Source organism: Tursiops truncatus, chromosome 2, assembly GCF_011762595.2.
Source record: "Tursiops truncatus isolate mTurTru1 chromosome 2, mTurTru1.mat.Y, whole genome shotgun sequence".
NCBI lineage: Eukaryota > Metazoa > Chordata > Mammalia > Artiodactyla > Delphinidae > Tursiops > Tursiops truncatus.
The window spans coordinates 13,369,212-13,395,371 of NC_047035.1; the positions used below are offsets into that span (position 1 = coordinate 13,369,212).

The 26,160-nt window shown below is 40.5% G+C and overlaps 1 protein-coding gene across 8 annotated transcripts in view; it reads left to right on the forward strand.

Annotated features, from left to right (window-relative positions):
- RPS6KA5 (ribosomal protein S6 kinase A5) overlaps positions 1–26,160 on the forward strand; it is a 181,935-nt gene that overhangs the window by 144,980 nt on the left and 10,795 nt on the right. For all 8 annotated transcript variants that reach the window (XM_073800118.1, XM_019919047.3, XM_019919058.3 and 5 more), the window contains 6 exons: positions 12,801–12,951; positions 16,127–16,288; positions 17,975–18,100; positions 18,478–18,611; positions 19,278–19,371; positions 22,876–23,046. In XM_073800118.1, the coding sequence (XP_073656219.1) occupies positions 12,801–12,951; positions 16,127–16,288; positions 17,975–18,100; positions 18,478–18,611; positions 19,278–19,371; positions 22,876–23,046 (838 nt within the window). The remainder of the gene's footprint in view (positions 1–12,800; positions 12,952–16,126; positions 16,289–17,974; positions 18,101–18,477; positions 18,612–19,277; positions 19,372–22,875; positions 23,047–26,160) is intronic.

The window sequence follows — 26,160 nt, forward strand, 5'->3', positions numbered from 1 at the left end:
GTAGCAGATGAAAAGCTGTTTCTCAAAAGGGGGGTCGTTATCCTCAGAAGATGGCAGGGTTTTGCTCCAAGATCTTAAGGGCCTGTGCTTCAGTTCGCCTCTAGGAGCTGCCGGTCTCCAAACAGCATCCCTGTCTGCCACTTCCAGCGCCTCTGATCTGCTGGATCAGATGAACCCAGTGGCGGAGCAGCTTGCACAGCAGCCTGGACCTGGTGCAGAACCTTCTCTTGTTCTGGACCCCACTCAACAGCAGCTTTTCGGGTCACTTGGTAAATGGGTCGGAGTAACACACCCAAATGAGGAATATGTTGCCTCTCAAATCCAGAGGCCCACTGGGCATTGTGCCTCGGTAGGAGGCACCAGCTGCAACAACTTCTCCTTCACCTTGGAAGAGATATCTTGATATGCCCTATACCACTGGACTCCTAGGAATCCACTAGAGGCCCCTGAGTTTTAGTCAGATTTATTTCCCACCCTCTGACACACAAATGTCTTACCAATAAGTCTAGAGTAGTTGCTACTTCTTGCTCGCCAGGTCCAATCAGCATAAAGTCATCAATGTAATGGACCAGCGTGATTATCTATGAAGAAGAAAGGCGATCAAGAGCTTTGTGAACTGAACAATGACACAGGGCTGGAGAACAGATAACCCCTGAGGTAGGACTGTGAGGGTACACTGCTGGCCTTGCTAGCTGAAAGGAACTCTTTTTGGTGGGCCTTATGGACAGGGCTGGAGAAAAAGGGCTGCATTCCAGGTACCAGAGCTTCTATTAACTTGCTTAAGCAATGAAACCACAACTGGTACGGCAGCTGTAATTGGAGTCACCCCCTGGTTAAATTTACAATCATGCACTGTCATTCTTCAAGAGCCGTCCATCTTCTGCACAGGCTAGTTAGGCGAGTTCAATGGGGATGTGGTGGGAATCACCAATCCTGCATCTTTCAAGTCCTTGCTGGTGGCACTAATTTCGGCAATCCCCCAGGAAGTCGGTCTTGCTTTTTGATTTACTATTTTCCTAGGTAGAGGCAGTTCTAATGGCTTCCACTTGGCCTTTCCCACCAGAATTGCCCACACTCCTCAGGTCAGGGAACCAATGTGGGGATTCTGCCAGCTGCCAGGTATCTCTGTTCCAATTATGCATTCTTGACCTGGGACAGTAACCACAGGATGGGGTCAGGGACCCACTGAATCCACTGTGAGATGGACCTGAGCTAAAACTCCATTAATTACTGGACCTCTGTAAGCCCCTACTCTGGCTCATGGGCCACAGTAATGTTTTGGGTCTCCTGGAATTAGTGTCAGTTCAGAACCAGTGACCAGTAGTGTCTGAAAGGTCTGATGATTTCCTTTCCCCAATGTACAGTTACTCTGGTAAAAGGCCGTGGGTCCCTCTGGGGAAGGCTGGGAGGAAGGTTAACAGTACAAATTCTCAGGGTCCTTCCTCAAGGTGACCCACCATCCCCTTTATTCAAGAGGTTGTGGGTATATAAACTGGCTCAAGTGTGGGAATTGATTGAGGGACAGTTGATTGGGGGGAGGGCAGGAAAGATGACAAAGGGACACAGTGGAACTTTGGAGGGCATTGGGTATGTCCATTATCTTGATTGTGGGGATGGTTTCACAGGTGTATATATATATATGTCAGAATTTATCAAGTTGTACACTTTATATGGTGAGTTTATTGTATAATACATCAATTTTACTTCAATAAAACTGCTAAATTTTTTTTAGAATGTACCTTTTACAGGACATATTAGGAAGTAAATAATTTCCCACTATTACAGCTTATTTAATTTTGAAGCTAAGTGATCAGAAATATTTCTTGTTAAAATCAAATTTAAATCATGCCTATTATTAAAATTCTAAACATGACTTTGCTTATTTTAAATGTGCTTTTTGACAGTTTGAAAATGCCTCAGAATTGTAGGAAACCTTGCCCATAGTCTTTTGAGAATTCGGGTCCCCTTGCAGGGTCACACCTGTCACGGTGACAAATGAAAGGGCAGACTTAACCTGACAACATTAAATAGTGGCTCCTCTGACTAATTCCCTCTTTCTGATTCCACATACACAAGCAATCTTCTTTTTACAGTTTTCCATTCCACCACAGGTCTGCCTGTAGAGAGACAGTATATTGCTGATCATAACGGCAGGAAAATTCTGAACCAAAAGATGTTCAAATTTAAATTGCTTTGATTGCCTTTAGATAAATTAGTTGGCATTCTGGTTTTAGCAAGAGAAAGAGAGCCTGAATCAGATTGTCTAAAATCTTAAAACTAGAGCAGATTTCTCAAGAATTTAAATAGGATTCTTTCCCTTTGATCAATTAATTATTCACTTTGTCATGTTGTTAATAATTTTGCTTAAAGCTTGGTGTTAACCTATGATTCCATGGTTTTTTTGTTTTGTTTTGTTTTCTTGAAATTTACTAACAGTGTAATAGCTGAATTATCCCACATTACTTTTGCCTTTCAAGATAATCATTCTGATTGTCTTTCCTGGTGTAAAATCTTTTACAGTCTGTTCTTTATAAAATATGCACCATTCAGAAAAATGTATCATTACCTTGTCCCCAAATGCCTTAAATAGCCAGGGCTTTTTCTGATCATTGAATTCTTCCATTCCTTAATTATCGTGATCTCCCCTGAACTCTGCATACTTTCTATAGAGTTTATTTGAGATGCATCAGAATAATATATTATCCAAGTTATCTGTTTGCCTGTTGTTGTCTACAGGTAGCCTAAAATCAGGAAAAATATGTTTTCTCTGCTTATCAAATTTTAAAATATGGTAAGAATTTAGGATGAGAGGAGAACTTTCTCCATGGTGCAAGAATCCCTTTATCAGTGTCCCTGACGGTCCTCTCCTTTCTGTCTGAGTGCCATCAGTAAACAGATAACACTGTTGTGTAAGGTATTTTCAAGGAAGCCCCTTCCATCAGAATTTCTCCTCCCGTAAAACAAGCTGAAATTAGTTTCCTCTAACCTCTGCACGTCAGTTCTGGTCAGGAACCAAAGAACAGAGTAGTTCTGTGGTTTCTTCCAGACATTGCTTTAGGTGTCTGAAGATAGTTTTATCTAGGGTAAACCTTTCTAGTTCTCTTAACTGTTCATGTGAAATGATTTCTAGATTCGTCATTCCTCGGTACCATTCTGAACAAACATCAAATTGTCAACATTATGGATTTGAATGATAGCTCTTTAGCTTTTCTGTGAGTCTGTTTCTTATTTTTATTTCACGTATGTAGCATGTGCTTTTCGTACACATATGTTTCCCACTAGCTTTTACTGCCTCTGTGTAGAGCTTCCTCTTTCAGGCTATGTGTTACTGCCACACAGGAAGGTGTCCCCTCAGCCACTGGTATTGCTAGCAGTTTTTCTGCCTTCCCTTCAAGAAGGAAGCTTTTTCTTGCCTGGGGCTGTGTAAACCAGGATAATTAGATTTACCCTCACCTGGGCATCAGGACGTAGAGGTTCTGATTGCAGCTCCTCCATCATCTCCGGCAGGGTTGTTTCTGTCTCACTTTCTCTGCCTTGGAAATTTACAAAGTACTTGCCAAGAGATGTTTATTTGGTATTTCATTATCCATCAATAAAGTCTACTTTACTATTGTGTTTCATAGTGCTATCCTAAGCATAATGTTATATAAATTCAGGTCTAAGTGTTATAAAAATAATGGTTTAAACAGAGCTGTAGACGTTGTTTAGGTAGGGGGTTGGCAAACTATGGCCTGCAGGCCAAATCCATTCTGCTGCCTGTTATTGTGTAGCCTGTGAGCTAAGAATGGTTTTTACGTTCTTAAGTGGTTTTACGTTCTTACGTTCTTTACGTTCTTAAGTGGTTGAAAAACTCAAAAGGCGACCAATATTTTGTGACGTGTGAAAATTAGATGAAATTTAAATTTCGGTGTCCATCAGTTATGTTTTATTAGAACACAGAGTACTCATCCATTTACCTATCATGTCTGGCTGCTTTCATGCTGCAGCAACAACACTGAATAGTTGCCCCAAAGACCATATAGCTTCCAAAGCCTGAAGAATGTATTGTCTGGCCTTGTATTAGTTACCCATTATCCATTGCTCAGTAACAAATGAGCTCAAAACTTAGTGGCCTAAGACAACATACATTTATTATCTCAGCATTTCTGTAGATCAGGAATCTGGGCACAGCTTAGCTAAGTCCTCCACTTCAAGGTCACTCACAGGCTGCAGTCAAGGTGTTGGCTGGGCTTTCAGTATCTCAAGGATCAACCGGGAAAGGATTTGCTTCGAAGCGCATGTGGTTGTTGGCAGGATTCAGTTCCTCTGGGTTGTTGGACTGAGAGCCTCAGTTCCTTGCTGGCTGTTGGCTGAAGACCACCCTCACTTCCTTGCTGTGTGTGCCTTTCCAACATGGCAACTTCTTCATCGAAGCATGCAAGCTGGGAAGGCAATAGAGAGAGTCTGCTAGGAAGATGGAATGTTTTGTAACCTAATCATGAAAGTGGCATTCTCTCATCTTTGCTGAATAATATTGGTTATAAGAAAGTCACTAGGTCCAGGCAACACGAGGCTGTGAATACATGGAGACAGTGATCATTGGGTAGCTTAGAAATCTGCCTACCGTGGGCCTTTTACAAAAAAGTTTGCTGACCCCTGGTTTAGGTAAGAATTTATTTGTCCTCGCAACGAGTGTTTCTCTTTAAGTAATTATTTTAAAACATTGATTTTGTGTGATGTGCTAATTTAGTCTTCTAAGTGCAAAATCAAAAAACAGTAATTCTGTTGTATTTTTCTGTTTTATCCATGTTAATTATTCAGTAACATATTGAATTAGCCCATTTGTATCATTTTACATTTTCTGTTTATTGATGTCTTGCTTTCAGAGTTATGTATAGAATAACAACAAGTATCATTATTTCTTACACTAAGAAGAGATCAAATTTATTTTTTTCCTTGGCTTTCTTATTCTTCTTATGTCTTTATGATGAAATTTTTTTGTCAGCATATTTTATAAAGCCTTCTTAATTCCCCATAGGCAATTTGTTTTTTTCTTTTCTTCTCTCTAGGTATTTTTGTATCCAATAGCAGTATCTATATTTCCCAGGTGTTTTTTGACTCGTTACCCCAAATCTATTAATGTGTTTGTCACAAGAGCTATTCCTCTACCTGTTATTTAACAGGATACAATTACAGCAGCTTCAGACCGGAGTCCAGTGATGGGAGAGGAGCAGGGCGAAAATGACCCATCCCTTGGCACCATAATCCTCAGCTTTCCATCTTCCCTCTTATCATCCTTTTCACTCCTGCTTCCCTTGCATAACACGTGGGGGGGAGGGCCAAATGGTACTGAATTACTAATTTGCCTCTGAAGCACTCCCTGGGTGGGGAGAGGGTTTGGAGCCCTTCATAAAACATAGGGCTGATCATTCCCGCCGTGGAGAGGGCCCCTCAGAGACGCCATCAGAGTGGTTGCCATTTCCTGAGCTTCCCCTCCACCTCCTGCTTCGCTGCCACCCCTGATTACCGCCCCAGCCGGTTCTCCACTGCTCCCATCCACCTGGAGCCTCAAAGGTCAGCCTCACAGCTACTGGAAAAGGCTGTGGAAAGAAGAGCTAGCCTCTGCATTCACAAATCCGCCATCTCTTTTGGTCTGCGGCGTGATCTGCTGTTCCTTACATGCCGTGGTTCTCCAGGGCCTCCCGGGAGGGCGCCCCAACCTTCAGGATAAGCATCTTGGCTCCATACTCTGGCTCTTGTTCTCTGCCTGGGCTCCTTTCCATTCAGCAATCTCTTTGCAATTCCATGTGTTCCACTCTGCTCTTGGCCCCCAACACGGCCTTAGTTTGTTGTCACATGCAGCCACTTGGTCCGCAGGAAGCCCCAAGGCCCTCTCCTATCCCTGTCATCTTGCCCTGTTAGGAAGGGCACTCTAACACAGATAATGGAGTGGGTGGAGAAGTACCAGCTTGGAGAGCATCGTCTGGGCCACAGAAAAGAGTGTAGTAAGGAGGAGGGCCTCGGAAGAGGTCTGCTGGTAAAGCCCTGGTGAGTGAAATGGGATCCCAGCTTTAGCCTAAGCCGGGCCCACCTCTGAGATTAAGACGCGTTCAGGCACGTCTGATAAACCAGTCTAGTAGACCCATCAGTAATCTAACTGTGCGGGCGTCAAAGGGAGAGGAGCCCAGGTAGACCAGCTGGGTTCACAGAGGCCTTAGCCATTGAGCGGGGAAGGACAATTCTAGGTTTCATCTGTCACTTTTAGGGAGGAGATGCTATAAGTTGAAAAGAAAAGGAATTTAGCCCAAATCTTTACAAGATCACGCACACATCTTTGGTTCCTCTAACCTCATGAGAAACAGGTATTTTCTCCCTTCGGCTTCTCAGGTGGGTGGCTTCTCAGGCAGTGGGGGTCGGAGGCCTTGTTAGAGACCTGGGGGAAAGACGAAACAAGATGCTGTAGGAGAGAGTGAAGAGGAGTGTTCATAGCTCACAGAAGACATGCCCTGGGGACTCCCAGGAATTACTGGATGAGACTTTGAGTGGAGTCGCACACTCTGCAAAAGCCAGCAGGGGTACCAGCCAAAGAATCTCATCTCATTATTCTTAATCACCCAGTGGATGTGGCCTCAGGAAGCACAGGTTAGGTGGATCTGGATCAAGAAAGAGCTCAATGACATGCAGAGGGAAGTGACCGCATGGGACCGTCCTCCCTGGGCAGCCAGTCTCGTGGCTCAGAGAAGGGGCGCTCCTGTGGAGTAGCCAGGCTAAGGGCCCCGCTGTGTGCCAACCTCTGTGCCCAAAGTCACCCACATCATGGCCTTGAATCCTTACGACCCTGAAAATGAGGTAGCAGCATGTGCTGTCCTACAGACAAGGAAGCTAAGCTTCAGTTACCTAAAGATTCAGAGCTACAGGGAGGTGGGACTGGAGTCAAGTGCAGAGTGACTGGAAAGTTGCTTCATGCTCTTTCCTGGGTAACACTTGGTTCCGTGTGGCTGTTTGCTGGTGAGGCAGATGCTTATTTCAGGTAAAGGATTGGGAAGGACTGGTCCAGAGACAACAGAGGGATTGATTTCATTAATCACTTGAGTATTTGTTGAGTGTTTTTTTTTTTTTTTTTTTTTTTTTTTTTGTGGTACACGGGCCTCTCACTGCTGTGGCCTCTCCCTTTGGGGAGCACAGGCTCCAGACGCGCAGGCTCAGCGGCCATGGCTCACGGGCCCAGCCACTCCGCGGCATGTGGGATCTTCCCAGACCGGGGCACGAACCCGCGTCCTCTGCATCGGCAGGTGGACTCTCAACCACTGCGCCACCAGGGAAGCCCTGTTGAGTGATTTTTAACTCCTAGGAGGAAGAGAAATAGAAGCACATAGTTCTTGCCCTAAGAAAACTTACATACTGTTTGGGAAGATATGGAATAAATAGATGACAATTCATCATAAGAGAGAGTGTTGACAAATGTTTGAGTGGTAAGATGAATGCTGTGGAAGTACAGAGGCGGCACAGTCCCTTGGGTTTGGGAGCGTCAGGGATGCCCTCCTGATGGAGAGATAGTATGGGCTGGGCTGAGAGCGCCAGTGAGGTTTGCAAAGGCAGAGGGTAGAAGGAAATGCCTTTCAGACGGTGGGGAAACACGCACAGGGTCCTGCAGACTCCCTGGAGTCCTCGCCAGTCTAGGTAGTGCTCTTAGCAGGTCCGTGATCTTGTAAATGAAGTTCATTTTATCATGCCTATTCTTAAAGGTAATGTTCACTATAGTTTAAAGTGTGCATAGGAAAACAGCAGTAATAACACCCAGAGATGAACACTGCTACTATTTCCCGTTCGTCTTCTTCACCTGAATAATGTGCTCATACTAGAAATTAACTTTATATTTTGCAGTTTTTGTGTAAACTTATAAGCATTCTTTAATTACAAACTCTTCATAAACATACTTTTGTAATGGCTGTATAGTATACCATTGAGTAGATAACACCATGATATGCTTTACTGTCCCCCTTGTGTTGCACAAAAATTAAGAGTCAGTAGTTCAGTGAAAAATCTTTCTAACTCAGGCAGGCACGTATGTGATTCTGTGATTTGGGGACCACTGGGGAACCAGGAAGTGAGAGTCCACAACGAGATGGGGAAGATTGTGAACTTATAAATGGAGGACAGAGAGAAATAATCAACTCCTCTTTTGCTATCTGCAAAAAAGTGAAAAAGTTATCTGCAGGCATCTGTGGAAACTGAGGAGGAAAGCTCCTCATATAGTAAATGGAGAACAATTAGACATGTATTGATTTAGTAAATATTTGTTGAGGACTTGCTCTAGGCGAAAGCAGTGTTCTAGGCCCCAGGGAATAAAGCAGTGAACAAGACTGCTTTTTTTAAAAAAAAAAAAAAAAAAAAATCCCTACTCCCATTGAGCTTACATTTTAGTTGGGAGAGATAAATAATAGACAAATAAATATATAGTAGTCTATAAATTCCGTGAAGAAAAATAAAGGAAAAGGTTAAAGAGTGGGGGTAACAGCAATTTTGTAGGATGTAGGTGATGTGGAGGGATGAGGTGAGCATAAACCACTGTCCTAAAGGTCACTGATAACTTTTTATTGGGACAGTTCTTTGTTGTTATGTTTTAGTGAACATACAAAACACATGTGCCAAGTTTCATAGGTTCACTCTTTCCGCCACATTTTATTATGAAATGTTGCACATATTTGTTACGGTGGACACCTATGTACTCACTGCCATGATTCTACCATGAATATTTTACCATCCTTGCTTATTTCGTATCTACCTACCTCTCTCTCCATCATAGGTTTAATTTTAATCTTGATGTCCTCACCCTTTACTCCATAAATTCTTTTTTTTTTGCGGTACGCGGGCCTCTCACTGTTGTGGCCTCTCCCGTTGCGGAGCATAGGCTCCGGACGCGCAGGCTCAGCGGCCATGGCTCACGGGCCTACCCACTCCGCGGCATGTGGGATCTTCCCGGACCGGGGCATGAACCCGTGTCTCCTGCATCGGCAGGCAGACTCTCAACCACTGTGCCACCAGGGAAGCCCTCCATAAATTCTTAAGCTAATCAGTTGTGCATTTCTTTTACCACAGGGGTTTTCAGAAACTTCCATCCATGAATAGGAAGAAATTTTATATTCATTTATATATTACTATAGATTTTAATTTTATTTCATTTTGCATTTTACATGTAATTCCTCAATCCATTCAGAGTTTATTTGGGCTTACAGTATAAGGCAAGGGTCTTGCCTTGTTTGTTTCTTTCCCACATAGCTGGTTTACCCAACACATTTGTCAAACAATGCGGTCTTTCCTATGTTGGCTGGTCACTTTTTAAAAACAATGTAAGTTTTTGTATATGCCTGGTTATTTTTCAAGTTGTCTCTTCTATTCACTTGATATGGCTGTTAATTTATTTTACTACCACTTCACTTTCACAGTTTTGTTTTATAATACATTTTACTGTGTAGTTAGGCAAATTCTCCCCAGTTATTTTCTTTTTCAAAATTTTCTTAGCTGTGTTATCATTAATTCTTGCAAATAAATATTAATATTATCCAGGTTCTAAAGTATCTGGTTGAAATTTTAATTCATATGTATATTTCTTGGTCTTTTTGTTTTGAAAGGAATCTTTCCTCATCTGTAAGACAGGGATAATAATAGCCTTTTGATAGGAATTTTGTATGGATCGAATGATAATATACACTGAAGTGTTCAACGTGATATGTTAATTCAGAGCTTGTTCTGATTTTACAGAGAGCTCTAAGATTCATTTGGAAGCAAGAAAAAATAGCTCTGGGTTATTACCAGTTCAGAAATCAAGCACATTGGAAGAGGTAAAGTGGCAGCCAACACCCAAGAAATGTCTCCCAGCCCTTGTTGCGAGATGCCCTGGTATTGTTACAAGTGGGCATCCCACAGAAATCCTCCACCTGCACCCGCATTTCTCAGCGCCCACTCTGCACAGCCACGGTGGGCTGGCCCTCAGACTGACATTCATACTCACAGGGCACAACAGGCTGGAATCTGGCACCAGTTTTACTTAGCTTTCTGGAAGGATACAGGTCAGGAAGCATAGTGTATCGGCATAACAACTTCAAACATCTCATCAGAGGTCTTTCCAACCACCTAGGCCTGACTTCCCAGACCAGAAGGGACACGCTCAGCCATTAGTGATGGGACCTAGTGGGCGGGCATGGACCACCCAGCAGAGGAAACTCAGCGCAGGAACTCTGTCTTCTAACTCCCACGAACACAGCTTCCAAGCCCCCACAAGGACACCCTCGGGAATAAGAGAGAACACACAGAGGCTCGTGAATATGTTTTAAATAGTCCTGGACAAGACAACCCCCAGGACCTACGTGCCTGTTCACACCTGTCTGGCCAGGGGCAGTTCACTTCTCAGGGGTAACTTCAGAATGACTGAACACCTGACGCCTCACATCCACCTTGACCCGGTGCATTGCAAGGAAATAGTATAAGAAGAAGGTAAATCCGGGATCATCTTCCCGTGGAGGAAAGGGTTGAGCCTACTGTCTCCTTACCACCCCATCCCCAGTTCCTGGTCCTCTTCCTGGGCTTCAGAGCCTCTCCACATCGCTAAGGAAACCCTGTCTCACTCTGCTTATATGACAACAGCAGTGGTCCTTCCGTGAGTCTCCAGCAAGGCTCCTGCTGTCACTCCTCTACGTCGGGTGGGTGTTCAGCGTGCTCTGTGCGGGTCTGCTCCCGCTGCTTCTGGCCCTATTCTCACTCAGGAAAGGGGAGGGTCATCGCTGTTTGTTCTGCATGTTCCCTCATCAGCACTGTTTTCAGCAGGAATTCCTGTAGATTTCTACTCAGTTTCTTCCCGATCTGATCCCTGCCTCACCCGAATCTAAACCTCTCATTCCCTTGCATGTGGACCTGACGCACACCCCGGTGGCACACCGATGCTGTTGTCTGTGTGTCCAGACTACTGCCCTTAAGTGTGCACAGGGTCTCCTGTGCCTCCTTGCAGTCTGGGCATTTCAGTGGGGCCGTGCCTCTCTTCAGGTGCTCATGGCTCTCTGGCTGGCCCTCCTTCTCCACGAACCCGCCACGGTCAACAAGACTGACCATTCCTTCCCCCAGTGCCTGACGGAGCAGACTGCCAGTAAACGTCGCTGACTTAGGTGTAAGAGTAACAGTACAGAGTCGGCACCCTCAGATGAAGTCAGCCAAAGTGCTTCTTTTACACATGGTTCAGCAGCAGTGAATCTAGAGCCTGGTCCTTTTACACAAGAAGCTCTTGCTTGCAGAAAGGACATTAAAGATAGAGAAACGGAACAGGCTGTGCTTGCTTTTCCCTGAGAAACAGGGCGCCCGCAGCTTATGTCGGGAGAGGATTATTCTCTAATGTCGCAACCCTGACGGGCAGTGAGTCATGGGAAAACACTAAAGAATCGAAAGAAAAGAGGTTCTGCTTTTTTTTTTGGGGGGGGGGGGGGCTTGTTCTTTCAGCATTTTCTTAGGTTTCCAGGATGGAGTGCTAGAAGTAGAATTCGCTTTGAAATGAACACTTGCTGGAATGTTCAGTCAGAAGTTACCATCCCACCATCATTTCCCTGATGCTCAGTGCTTCTTGCTACAGGCTGTCTGTTTTCTTTGTGGTTGCCTTAAATAGGGGAGCAGGACAGTGAGTAGTTCATATTTATCAAGCATTTGCTATGTTTCAGGGGCAGTGCCAAGCACCGTACATCACGTCTTCACTCATTTAAGAGGCATAGTACCCATTTTAGGCAGGTACTGCGGTTGAGAAAGCGGTTGAGGAAACTGGTACAAAGGCATTAATTAACTCTTTTAAGGTCACACAGCCAATAAGCAGCAGAGCCAGTGCTTGAACTTGATCCCCAAAGGCTCCAAATTCCTGTTCTTACTGCACTGTACTATTTCTCATTAACTTATTATCTATTTTTTGTTCCACAACAGTTATTACTATTTTCATGAACAACAGGGGATCTTTTTGCAAACCAAATAATTGAGAAACTGTTTATCTCCATGTGTACTATGTTAAGCTTCTTCATTTCCATCAGCCCCTTCCATTATTTCTTTCTTAAGAGAGGCAAAGGTACATTTGGATTGGATCGATTTCATCTGTGACCTTAGAATAATTCAAGATATTTCATCAAGAAACCTGATTATCTTAATTTTTTTACTTTCTGTAATAAATAGTAGCGTTTACTCCATCTTTGAACACCACTTGCCTTCTAAGGCTTTCCAGTCTGTTTTAGCATCGCAGATAAATAAGCAGATGCTTTCATCCCATGAAGAGCCCCCAGCTCTGGTGTCAGGAGTTGAGCCACGTCCAATGGGTTCTGACTCTCCCTTTCTGGGGCTTCCTTCCCTCTCCATTCCCGCTGGCGCCTTATGTTCACTGGCACACAGGGCAAGAGAAGCTAGGCAGGCAGAGTTGGGATTTCTTTTGTCCTTCCAAATCTGAGTGCTGAATTCTCTTCTCTGAGATTATTAAAGTTGTTTCCATTGTAAAAGGTTTACTCATAGAGTCTAGTCCATAGATAGGAGATCTAATCCAACCCCAAGCCTTTTTATTCTAATTAAATATTTGGGATGTTAGTTCCCCATGAGGATTGACTTATACTGGAAAATGATCAATGCTTTTCGTTTCTGCTTAAGTTTGAGAAATTTGATTTCATGGTATCTCATATTTTTATCTCCGTTTTTCACATATAGTTCAGTTTCAGAGTGTGTTGCGCCATACTTGTTTTCTGTGAAGAATACGGTCACCGTCACTTCATCCTATGGTGGTTTTAACAGCAAGTTTTATCTGCCTACAGGAGAATATTAAAAAGCGAGCCTCCGTATCCCCAAGAAATGAGTGCTGTAGCCAAAGACCTAATTCAGCGTCTGTTGATGAAAGATCCCAAGAAAAGACTGGGATGTGGTCCACGTGATGCAGATGAAATCAAAGAACATCTCTTCTTTCAGGTGAAACATACTGAACAGATGGTCTTATATGCCCTGCTGTTTTCAGAGTACTTGGCGTTCTTGGTGGAATGAGTGAACTTGGGCTGTTTCCGAGTCATTTTCTCCCAATTTTTAAATGACAGGGACCCTTGAAGAAGAATCAGAATTCTACTTGTAGGAACTTAAATGGTCTTTTTCTGCCTATATGAAGGGAGAGAGGGGAGGATTATAATAACATTTGATTTTCTACATACTTATTGGTTAGAGTTTCTGAGTATTGATTTCCATTTGTGATCTCAAGATTTAGGCATATAGACTAAGGAGACTTTTATTATATTTTTTTACTTCTCAGTTCACGAGCTATTACTGCCACTGTGTTATACTTTTTAGACAGTGATTCCATCTCTTCTTTTCCCAGAAGAAATCTTAGAAAATTCAAAATCAGCCTCTTTCTCAGTTACGTATTATAATATATAGGGAATTATTCATTTACCTTCTTTGTACTTGAAACAGCGCTTTATTCCGCAAAAGCCTAATAAGACCATTCTGCAGAGCACCAACATGCCTGCTCAACCTAGTATGCTCAGTGCTGTCCACAAAATGACCACAATTTTAGATAACTCGAAAAAAAAGTTAAATAGACTGAGTTGACTAGTTATTTCAATCTAAATGGTCAACCTGGGATACCATGACCTTGATTTCTAAAACTCTGAGCTTATGACTTTTAAATAATTTCATCGTATCAACAAGCATGACCTAAATATTTATGCTCAAAAGGGACCATCAAGGTTTTATTTTTACTTTGCAGACTGAGCTTTTACATTATTATCACCAAAATTAATGAAACTATCAAACCAAAACAAAGAAAAAAACTCTGCTGCAGAGCAAGCTTTCATGTTGTTATTTATTGTGTTTTCAATATAGAAAAACAAATAGTAATTGAGAATAAGAATTCTCTCTCTGTACTTATATACTCAAGAAAGGGCACATTTATTTCAGTCTCTTGGTGTAACCATTTAAAAAATCATTACTGTACATCTTACAGAAGTTCAGTAACAGAGTGAGAAGTACCTTTAGAATAAAATTAATTTCTCAGCATGTGCATTTCATAGATTAATATGGCTTGGAAAGGTTAACATTTGAACAAACTATTTCATATATCTTGTTCAGGAGTTCGGCTCAAAAATTAACAATAAGGTAAAATTCAAGAACATACTCAAGCAAAATACCTCAAATCATATTTTCCTAGGATCTTTTTCTCCACGGTTCCCTGTACTTGTGAATATTGCAAAATAGCTTTCATGTTAGAGAAATTTCTCTTTTCTATAGCTTAGAATAGTAATTTTAGGTTATTTAATTGCCTTGACTTTTTAAATCACAGGGACACTTCAGGAAAGACCAAAATTCTACTTGTAAAGACCCAAATGGGGTGGAGGTGGAGAGGATTGTAAGAGCGTTCAATTTTCTCCATACTAAACGTTCTCCTGCTAACAGTATATTTCTTTAAATTACTCCTTTACTCTAGAAGTTTCTCTTAATGTATGTACAAGAGCCAAGCACAAATCATACGCTTGTAATCATATGCTTGTAATGTAATCATACACTAGGAAAGAACACGAACTAGAAAGTCAGGAGACTGACCCTCCCAAAGGTTTAAGTGAAAAGGTTGGTTCTGATTTCCGGGCTTCCATTTCCGTCTGGATCAAATAAAGAGGATGAACTAAATGATCTCTAAAACCCATTTTAGCTGAAAACTTTGAAGGTCTAATTCAGTGATTTTACCTCCATTGCGTCCACAAGAGGGCATAATAAAAACATTTTATGTTAGTTGATTATACTTACTGGATGTCATCAACCAAGAAGTACAAGTTTCACATTTCACCGTCTCTGAAATCAGTGTGCAGCTTACAGTGGACAGCATTTTACTATTCTAAGTGGTAATGCTTTTTCTTTCTTAATGGTACATAAAATAAGTGTGTATCTTACTATCCAGGATGACATCTTAGATTATAAGAGAAATATATTAATAGGGTATCTGTGGGATTCAATTCAGTAAGTATAACCTGAGGTTGTTTCTCGTGGCAGAAGGAGAATAAGAAAACGGAACAGAGGGTTGAATTTGAATAATAGAAGACATGGCAGTTTATCAGACAGTGACTGACATGGGTAGAAAGGGGGCCTGGATCATCCCATGGGGTAGAGAAGAGGCAGTGTTGAATAGCTTAATCACAGTTGAATGAGAAAAGAATGGTTACGTCAGTTCATACTATCACAGTATCATTTAGACTTATAGACATAAACCAATGCATGAATTAGAGTGAGTTTGTTTATTTTCTAATTTGTCCAGATGGCCAGGAGGAAAAGCAAGTACAGAAGGAAAGCTAGTTAACACTGCCTCTAAAAATTAAGGATGTTCCTTTAGAGTTAATATTCATATCCATTTTAAAGCCCTTTATTATAGTTTAGTTTAGGTTTGGTTTGGTTTTGGTTTGGCTTAACGCCTGTCTCAGGGGACTCATGACAAAATAATTTTTGTTATCCCTAGGGTGAACTAGGGTGTCCTGGTGCCCCCCAGTGGCCAGGACGAGATTCCACAGTGGTGGAGAACAGTCTCATCTCAGTCACAGCTTTAGTGAGCTATAAGCTGTGGTCAAAAAATGTGCTCCTGCTTGTAAAAAAATATTTTTTTAAATCATTAGTTTGAAATATGTGCTTCTCGCGCTTCCCTGGTGGCGCAGTGATTAAGAATCCGCCCTCCAGTGCAGGGCACACGGGTTCAAGCCCTCGTCCGGGAAGATGCCGCAGAGCAACTAAGCCCGTGCGCCACAACTACTGAGCCTGCACTCTAGAGCCTGCGAGCTACAACTACGGAAGCCCGCGAGCCACAACTAATGAGCCTGCGTGCCACAACTACTGAAGCCCGCATGCCTAGAGTCTGTGTTCCGCAACAAGGGAAGCCACCACAGTGAGAAGCCCGTGCACCACAACAAAGAGTAGTCCCCTCTCGCTGCAACTAGAGAAAGCCCGTGCACAGCAACAAAGACCCAATGCAGCCAAAAATAAATAAGATAAATATTAAAAAATATATGTGCTTCTCTTTGTTGTTTAATTAAAATCATTATCTTTGTTATTTTTCAAAAATATATTTCAACTTTGTTGATTTCTACTTTGTACCAATTTTCTTTCTCTGTTTTAGAAAATAAATTGGGATGATTTAGCTGCCAAAAAAGTGCCCGCACCCTTTAAGCCAGTCATCCGAGATGAATTAGATGTGAGTAACTTTGCAGAAGAGTTCACAGAAATGGACCCCACCTACTCTCCCGCAGCACTGCCCCAGAGCTCCGAGAGGCTGTTTCAGGTAATCTCCAAGAGCCCACACATGTTTGTTGGCCATATATGCTTTGAAAGAAAAGATTAATTTTCCCATGTGAAAGCTTTTTGGCATCTTGAAAAACAGGACTGTATAATCTCTTCAAAATTATTAAGTACAGAGATATTGCAAATAAATATGTGTTGAATTTACACCTGAAATTTTACTTCTGTTCAAGCTCTTTTATAGAGAATATAATACTACTTTACTTCTAATCATACAAAATATTCCTTAATTCATAAGCAGTGTTATCTGATTCTTTATCTTCAGTGACTAATCAGAACTGTTTCTCAACTCGTAAAAAAGATTTAGAAAGGATTTTACACTTAGGAAAGGATCTTTTCTCAGACTTAAGATAAAATATTCTATTAAATGGCATCATAGCTTCACCTCTTTGACTCCCGTTAGCATCCCGGCAGTATGGTTTAATTTGGCTGTCCAGACACTGTCTCTGGACATAGGTGACACTGGTGGCTAGCACTTGGCTGGGACAAAGCAGATGTTGAAAAAAATGTTCCTCGAATTAGTGAATGTTCTAGCTTAAACAGATTAATCATCCATCATTATACAGATGGTCCCCAATTTACGATGGTTCAGCTTAGGATTTTTTGACTTTATGGTGGTGCAAAAGTGATACGCATTCCACGGAAACCATACTTAGAATTTTGATCTTTCCTGGGATGGTGATGTGCAGTACGATCCTCTCACGATGCTGGGCAGCGGCAGTGAGCCCCGGCTCCCAGTCGGCCACTCGATCACGAGGATAAATAGCCGATACACTTACAACCAATCGGAACCCAAACAACCATTGTTTTTCACTTTCAGTACAGTAGTCAGTAAATGACATGAGGTATCCAACACTTTATTATTAAATAGGCTTTGTGTTAGATGATTTTACTCATCTGTAGGCTAATGTAAGTGTTCTGAGTTTAAGGTAGGCCAGGCTAAGCTGTGACATCTGGTAGGTTAGGTGTGTTAAATGCATTTTCAACTTAGGGTATTTTCAATTTATGGTGGGTCTGTCAGGACTTAACCCCATTGTAAGTCAAGGAAGATCTGTACCACTTTTGGTTCAGCACATCATTCTGCCGTTTGATTTGACTCCTTTTCTAAAACTCAGTTTTGAATTTAACCTAAGGAAATATAATGAGTCAAATAATTGCTGAATTAGAAACTGACTGGAATGAAACTTGCTATTTATCTAGTTTGAAAACCAGTAGCATTTGGACCACTTTTAGTTCCTTAACTGTACCTTTTTTGAGAAGTTAGTTGTGTTCGTTTATAAGCAAACTTTTATCAGCAATGCAAAAGAATTATATCTATGAGTCAGAGACTGGGGATGGGATAGGAAGGAAGTATTTTTCTGCCTTTAATTTTGAATTGGTTTAGTTCTACCAGAAGATGGCGTGATCTCCTTCTGAAAAGCATTATTCTATTGATTTGAAATAACCTTGCATTTTAGATTCATCTTAACAAATATTTGAGCTTTTTTTTTTTTTTTTTTTTTTGGCCTCACCATGTGGCTTGTGGGATCTTAGTTCCCCAATGCGGGATCGAACCCACGCCCTCAGTGGTGAAAGCACGGAATCAAAGAAGAAAAAAATGATTACAATCCAGTCTGTGCTAAACTGGAAAATTGCAAATCCTTATTTTTTTACCTTTCTTTTTTTTTAGGGCTATTCCTTTGTTGCTCCTTCTATTCTCTTCAAGCGTAATGCAGCCGTCATAGACCCTCTTCAGTTTCACATGGGAGTCGATCGTCCCGGAGTGACAAATGTGGCAAGGAGTGCAATGATGAAGGTGTAGCCATGTGGTTAATTAAATGACATATTCATGGTTTAAATACCAACACTAATTGACTTTCTCAAGTCAAGTAAATTTAATAGACTTTCCATTTGACTAAAACGTAATTTTAAAAAATGAATAAATGGAAATAGTAAGATTTGCCCTAGAGAATTGTTAACATCCATTTGAATGAGCTCGTTTCTTACGATAGAAAGTAATATATTTTAAATAAGTGACATATATGATAGAAATGAGCTAATGATGAATTTTTAGAGATTATAAGTGTATTCCACTCCTATTAACATTAATAATGTTCTGTTACTCAACAATTTTATCTATCCCTGTGTATTACTAATATTTTCTTAAGTGAAATGATGTTGGTTTCTTGTCAGGACTCTCCATTCTATCAACACTATGACCTAGATCTGAAGGACAAACCATTGGGAGAAGGAAGTTTTTCCATCTGTCGAAAGTGCATAAACAAAAAAAGTAACCAAGCGTTTGCGGTCAAAATAATCAGCAAAAGGTATCACATTTCCAGCAGTCTCTCTTATGTATTTGTCCTAGTCAATGGCTTCTATAAATTACTATTTTTATTTAAAAGGAAAATAATGGTATATTATAAGGTTTTCAACCAAGGTTTTAGCCATTCAGCTCATCAGTTGATCCATTATACTTCTAGCTCTGAGAAAGTAATCCATTTTAGACATAAATCATAGTATGATATGCTTTTCAGGTTATTATGAGAAGACTTTCTTGTGGCGGTGTTGTTTAATCAGACTCGCTTAGTGAGTTCAGCAGCTTTTGCCATTCCTGTTAGTTGTATATTTGAAATATTTTGTTCTGCAATTATTTAGTGACCTAGGGGTAGTTTGAGAGCCAGCTAGTTGTTTTGGTAACTGATTATTACCTCCATGATTGTATATTCTTATTACCAAATTTTCAGGCAAGTAGACATCCATTTCTTCATGTGATTAGCTCTTTCCTGACTCAGAAATGATCATTTTTCTCAAGAATAATGCTTTACTTGTTCTGGTGGGTGTATGACTCACTACTTTCAGGGAAGCCTCATTCTGATACTTTGACACTTACCTTCTGAATATACTGTAAATAAAAACAAAATTAGGATTGGGGCAATGCTTCCAAAAACTTGGTGAAGAGGGATGTAGAGACTAACTGTTTCATCTTGCAGGTTGGAAGCCAATACTCAGAAAGAAATAACAGCTCTGAAACTCTGTGAAGGACACCCCAATATCGTGAAATTACATGAAGTTTTTCACGATCAGGTAGTCCACTTTTTTTTCTGTGGATACTAATTCATATTACAGGGTTCTACTTTTCATCAGTTGTGTTGGTGCTGGGTCAAAGTCAGGGATATGGGACATGACCGAGCCACGTGAGAGGGTGAGAAGCCACTCCACGCATGCTTTCACCCATCCCCAAATCAATGCTTCCTCTCACTTCTGCTTCTCTCACTCAGTCGTGGTCGTGTAGGACCTGGAAGGAGGACGGGGGGCTAAAGCCCAGCTCACTGTGCTTACTGCACGTTCAGCTACCACCCCGCATAGCTTCGTCTCGGCGTACCTCTCAGTACTCAGTCATTTTCAGCCGTCAACTTAACCCTTTAACTTCAAGAGTAGAACTTAGCCTAAAGCCTCATTAATGCAAACTGAAAGAGCAAATAGGAAGCAGAGGACAAAGATACTCTCTTTCCGTCTTCTTATTCCAGGTGACAGATTCTGCTCAGGCCACAGGCCAGGTCATGCTCCCCGCCTTCTACCCCCGGTCCCACTTTCCAGCAGTCCCCTCACACAGGGTTATGTAACGTTAGAGATAGGAGGAACACTGTTTTGTCAGGTCCATGTCTCCTTCCCTGCAGAAATCTCTCCATTACAGTCATCTCTCCTCCTGGGACTGAGCGGGATGGCACAGTCTGACGCAAGACAGCGTGCTGTGCACGAGAGCTAAAACCAGTCCTGGATGTGGTTGGCCCTCACTTTACCAGAGAAGAAACTGAGGTTCAGAAAGGTCATGAGTGTTTTCCCACAGGAAAAAAAAAGTGGGGGGAGGGGTGCATCACGAGACTCGTCCAACCAAGGTCACATAGCACGTCAGTGAAAGTCTAGTAGGAAGACTTGGTCTCCGGTTCTGGGCTCTCTCCAGTGTGGTACCGTGACATCCACGTCCTAGGAGAGCGGTGGCCCAGTTCTCTACCACATTGAACCTTCCCAGAGTGCCGTGGCCAAGCATGACACACGGTGGGGAAACCAGGCGGCAGCAGCAGGAGCATCATAACTATAATAACTGCTGCTGTTTATTTTCACATACGTTACGTGGTACAGGTATGGTAGCACTCATTCTACATGTATCATCAAACTCCCGGAAATTAAGTAACCGGGTCTCCCAGTTTATAAGTGGTACTGCTGGAATCTGAACCCATGCAGTCCAACCTCAGAACGAGCACTTAATTAATTACTTTGTTCTACTGCCTTAGAGGAGGCAGACACAAAGCCTGGTTTTCACATCAGGTGAGTGAGCACCCAAAAATGACATCATCTACTTGCATCCTTGGTGCTTATAGTCAGGAAAGGAAGCTCTTTGAAGCAAGGACTCGGGGGGAACTGTTCTCCCTGCTCCTCTGCTGCCTCCACCTCACCGGGCCACTCAACTACAGTGCAGGTAGAGTCCCCTGCCCACTGAGGGTGCTTACAAGGAGCCTAGGTAGTCTCCTGTTGAAGGCGATCCACACATCCATCAAGGGCTTGGTGGATGACCTTGGACACACCCCTCGGTTTTGCAGCTGTGCCCCTAGCTACTTCCCCCGAAAGACTTTCCATCTCTGACCGTCAGGCCACTGTCAGATCTCAGGACCTACATCCCTAATATTTTACTTATGTGACAAATTAACTTTATTATTTGCTATTTTTATATTCAAGAGTTACTAGAATAGAAACCATCTCATGATGTAATCCTATGTATACCAGTATAAATATATTATCATTCTAATATACAGTTGTTGATAGTTTGCGTTGTTTTTTCCATGATGGTGACACAGTTGCCTAGATCATGCCCGAATCCACCATAGTCCTCTTTTCAACTGATGGGTGAAATTGATTGAGGGTGTGTCTCCAGCCTTTGACTGTACAGCAGTGTAGTTTGTGTACCATGATTTGTGCTTTACTACTCTATTAGTTTCCTATTGCTGCTGTTACAAATTACCACAAACCTAAAACAATACGGAGGTATTATCTTACGGTCTGGAGGTCAGATAATCAAAATCAGCCTCACTGCTGTAAAGTCACGGTGTCAGCAGGGCTGGTTCCTTCTGGAGGTTCTAAGGGACAGCTTATTTACTTCTCTTTTTTAGCTCTGGAGACTGCCCACATTCTTGACTTGTGACCCTTCCATGTTTCGTTCCAGTCTTTTGTTTCCATAGTCCCATCTCATACTGTTGACTCTGGTGGATAATTAAGACAGCCTTCCCATCTCAAGAGCCTTAATCACTTCTGAAAAACCCCTTTACCATATAAGGTAACATCCATAGGTTCTGGGGATTAGGATATGGACATCTTTGGAGGGCCATTATTCAAGCTACTATATATACATTTTTTCACTGTTACCTGCATTTCATTGGTAAGGGTGCTAAAGTTCATAGAGGTAAAGTAACACCCCCAAGGTCATAAGTAAGTAGCAGAACTGGCATTCAGATGCAGGTTTGACTCTAAAACCTATCTCTTAAACCACTATAGGTCTTGCCCCTCATTTTTTTAAAGCTTGCTGGCATATACTTGTAGCAGACCTTTAGATTTGATCTTAATTTGTCTGATGTAGAAACTCAAATTAGCATGGTCTCTAATAGCCTGGGAGCAATTCTCTTGATAAAAGCGTTATTCACCTTCTAGAATTTGCCCACTATGTGCAGGATAATGTCTTTATAATCATCTTTTTAATGAAGCAATTTTCCTGGACTTTGCTAATTCAAAGGGAAGCATACTTTGTTTCGTTTGTTGAGTGACATTGGTGCTATAAGGCATAGCACTTGAATCTGAATATTGATTTGTATCTTTTTTAAACCATTTGTGTTCGTTGGGGAGCTGATGTAATTCCCTTGCTTTTCAATAGCTCCTACATTATTTTCTTTATGGGAATGTATGCAAAACATAGTAAATACATGACTTTTAATACTATTTAATTAAGATAATGCCTTGGGATCAAAAGCAATTATTTTAAAAAAAAAAAAAAAGCCCAAAGTGAGTTATGGGTATTTGGCATGGGAATTAACAGGAACACTGAAACTAATCTGTTGAGCCCTAACAGAAGATTTAAAGTGACATCATCCAACCGTGCCTTTTTTAAAAGGTAAATTTGCCATTAAATGTGTGTGTCAGGCCTCCTGGGGGTAGTTGCCCATATTCCATCAGTAATCTATGGTATTTAAAGCAGCCAATTTCACATTATTATCTGTACTAGGTTACACTTTAAGAAGAAAGATATGTACACTTGATAGAGAGGGTTGGAATGGAATTCAAATGAAAGAATTAGTCAAGGAAAGGATATACAAAAATTTCACTGCAGTACTTGAAATTTTCCATTACCAAAATAGAACTCTAAAAAAGTCACATTATCCTTCAGCTCTTTCCCCTAAAATATAAGGGTCGCTGTTGACTATTTTAACAAGGGACTATTTAAATTTATTGGTAATAGTTCATAGTCAGGAAATGTTTTATACGTTGATAAGCTTCTACTCCTCTTTGTTAAGGCCCTCCACATTATTCTTCTTTCTTTTCTAGCTTCACACATTTCTAGTGATGGAACTTCTGAACGGGGGAGAGCTATTTGAACGCATTAAGAGAAAGAAACACTTCAGTGAGACAGAAGCCAGCTACATCATGCGGAAGCTTGTTTCAGCTGTAAGCCACATGCATGATGTTGGAGTGGTACACAGAGATTTGAAACCCGAGGTATAAAATTACATGTTTTCTCATATAATGCAATCTAGCATCATTATTAAATATCCCCCAGATATGTGTGGGCTTTTTTTTGGGGGGGGGTTGTTTTGATTTTTTATTTTCAGGGCTTTCTGCTAAATAGATACTTGCAAATATCACGTTTCTTGCATTTTTTTCCTTTTCTATTTCAGTCTAAAATAAATTTGTCTTTTCGTTCGGTCTTTTTTTTTTTTTTTTTTTGCCGGCTGATCATCTTGAGGTTATATTTGTAAGTGTGAGAGCCTTTTATGGAAGAAGTACTTTATGCAACAATTGTGGACTAAAAATAGCAATGGAAATTTTGTAGCAGAAAATAATGCCCCTGCTATATGTATACCATTTTAGAGGGATTTTAACAGTGTATTTTGAAAGCTTATCTTTTACTTTTGTAATCAAATTGATTAGCTCATGAATAGCAATGTATGTTGTTGTGTTCTAAATTTTTAAATATAAAGCATTGTCTTTGTTTAATGAGTTATGCCATCCTTACATGTGCTTTTCTTTGCTCATGTACTATAATATTTATAGAACTGTGTAGCAATGTAGAAGTAGCAGCTTTTTATATATTTTTTCTTTCAAAAGGTTAAGAAAGAAGGTTCTAACTCTAGAATGATCCCTTTTTAGTATCAAAAATATGAAAATTCCTCCCTTTTAGAAAATCATTGAAAGAATAATGAAAATTTAAAAACAAAACCCAATAATTTATAAAAGAATAACAATGAATCATCCTCTATCCTATGCAAAATTCTATATATTTACTATCTAAAATAGAATTTCAATTTTAACTACCATGTGATTATAATGCCTTAAGTATATTTAAAATAATAATTTGGTGTTTATTTTTGTATTAGATTACAAAAGAATCTTTCTCAAAAAGCACCATTTTTGCCTTTTATTTAAGTACCTTGGATTATTGGTAGGAAGAGGATGTTTTAAAAATGGAATTCTGTGCCTTCGGATATAATTGACTGAGTCCCAAAATATTTAAGCTTCTATGTACTTTCTGTTACTGTTATTCATATTACTCGTAATTAATCAAAAGTGAATTGTGTTTTATGAACTTGCAACTATGATAGCTACCCCTCTGCTTCCTTCATCACAATTCTCGCTCTCCCACACAACGCCCACTAAAAATATGGCACTCTGTACATTGGAGATTTGCTGTCTATTTTTAAATGTGAAAGCATACCACTTAACTGTTTTTTTTTGATAGACAAGGAACAAGCATGTAATTTTTTTAATTGAAAAGATCTGTTCCATGACTGTCTAGAATTCATTTTCACATGTTTTATTCTTTGATAACTGGCCATCTGTCACCTTATGAGTCTCAAATGATGCAACTGTCCTCTCCAGCGGAATTGAAATTTGCCTTCCTATTTTACTGAGTAAAAAGATACTCACATAGCTTAATTCTTATCTGCCATAAAGCTTTTCTTTCAAATAATCATTTGAAAAGAAGAATTGTCTGATTATTAAAGACATTCTACTACCGTTATAGTCCTAAATCAACATATATTTTGGAGACATGAAAATGTGCCTTTGTACTAACACTTTCATAATAAAATAGCTTTCACTTTGACTTTTAAGTGGCAGAGTATATTATTTTCAAGCTAAAAGTTTAATCCCTTTCGCATTGATGTAGCATTTTAAGATCTGACTATATATGTTTTGGTAGATATTTATGTGGTATTCATATTCTGCATAGGCAAGATAATTTCTAGGTGAGAATCAAATAAATTTAGAAGCTGGCTGACATTCTTAGTAAGCTGCTTTGTATTTTTCAAACTGGTCCCCATATTCTTGAAAGATTGAGAAATTTTATCAAATTAGTTTCTGGCAGAACTTGAGACAAAGATAAATGTGGTTTGAATGACTAATTCCTGCCACTTCTGACCATGCACACCCAACTACATTTTGAGAATTGGGAGAGGAGTGAAGAGGGGTGTGCCATGTCTCCTCCATTTCAAGATCTAAGAACAAGGAAGTCCTTAGCTGGTCTTAGTATAGAAGACACTAAAGTCATTTCCAAAGTCTTGTAGGCTCTGGGAGGACAGGCCAGGTGTGCTTCATCCACTGCTCTGTATGTAGCACAGTGCCTTGTGCTGTGGAAGAGTTCAGGGGTCATTTGCTGAGACTTCTCCCAAGTACCCGGTCCATGAACCCCAGCTATGACTTCAGTTGTGGTGAAGCCTTACATTGAATTATATTCACATTTTAATTCCATCACAAATTCAGGATTAGGCATTTTGTATAATAGAAAATTTAAGAAAACTTTTCAGTTAATTTTTTTGCTTCTTTCCTACCACTTCATTCATTTCTAACTTTTGAATGGGGGCCTAGAAGATTTTTCTTCTTTGTATCAGTGAAGCATTCTATGATGTATATTATTTCACTTCAAATAATATTAAAAAGCAAATGGTGTTCCAGAACTGGGGAATAATTTAATGGTCAAAAACGCATAACAGATTTTGTTAGGATGTCTAAAGACAATATAATCAGATTCAATCACTGTGCATACTAGCTTGATGTACTAATAAAAATGTACATAAAAATTTGCCCATCAGTACAGTTAGATTTTTTTAAACAAGTGGTAAATACAAAAGTAATCAGTAAAACCTTAGTGATTGACACGGCTTGGCAAATGATTCAAAATAACAATGTTTTCTGAATAATAGAGGGGTAATATCCATAAGCATCAAAAATGTTCAAGTATTAACTGTTTTGGAAAAAATATTTCTGAAACATATGTCTCCACCATGTATTCTTTAATAGGCTTTACTAGATATGATGTCTAACTGTTTTATTTATGACTTCATTCAATGGACAAATATTTACCAAAGCATCTACTACATGAGAGAGTCATGAATAAGGTAGACGCACAGTTGCTGGCCTCATGGAATTATGGTCTCATGTGGGTGAAGACATTGAACTAATATTGCAGAGCTGATAAGTGCCAGGAAAGAAAAGTAAATGCTAGAAGAAAATATAATAATCTCCATCTTCTCTTTGGTGGCATCTCTAAATGAGGATTAGATGCCTGAGAGCCAGGTTGGAAGGGAGGTTGGTGGAGGAGGTCGAAGACAGACA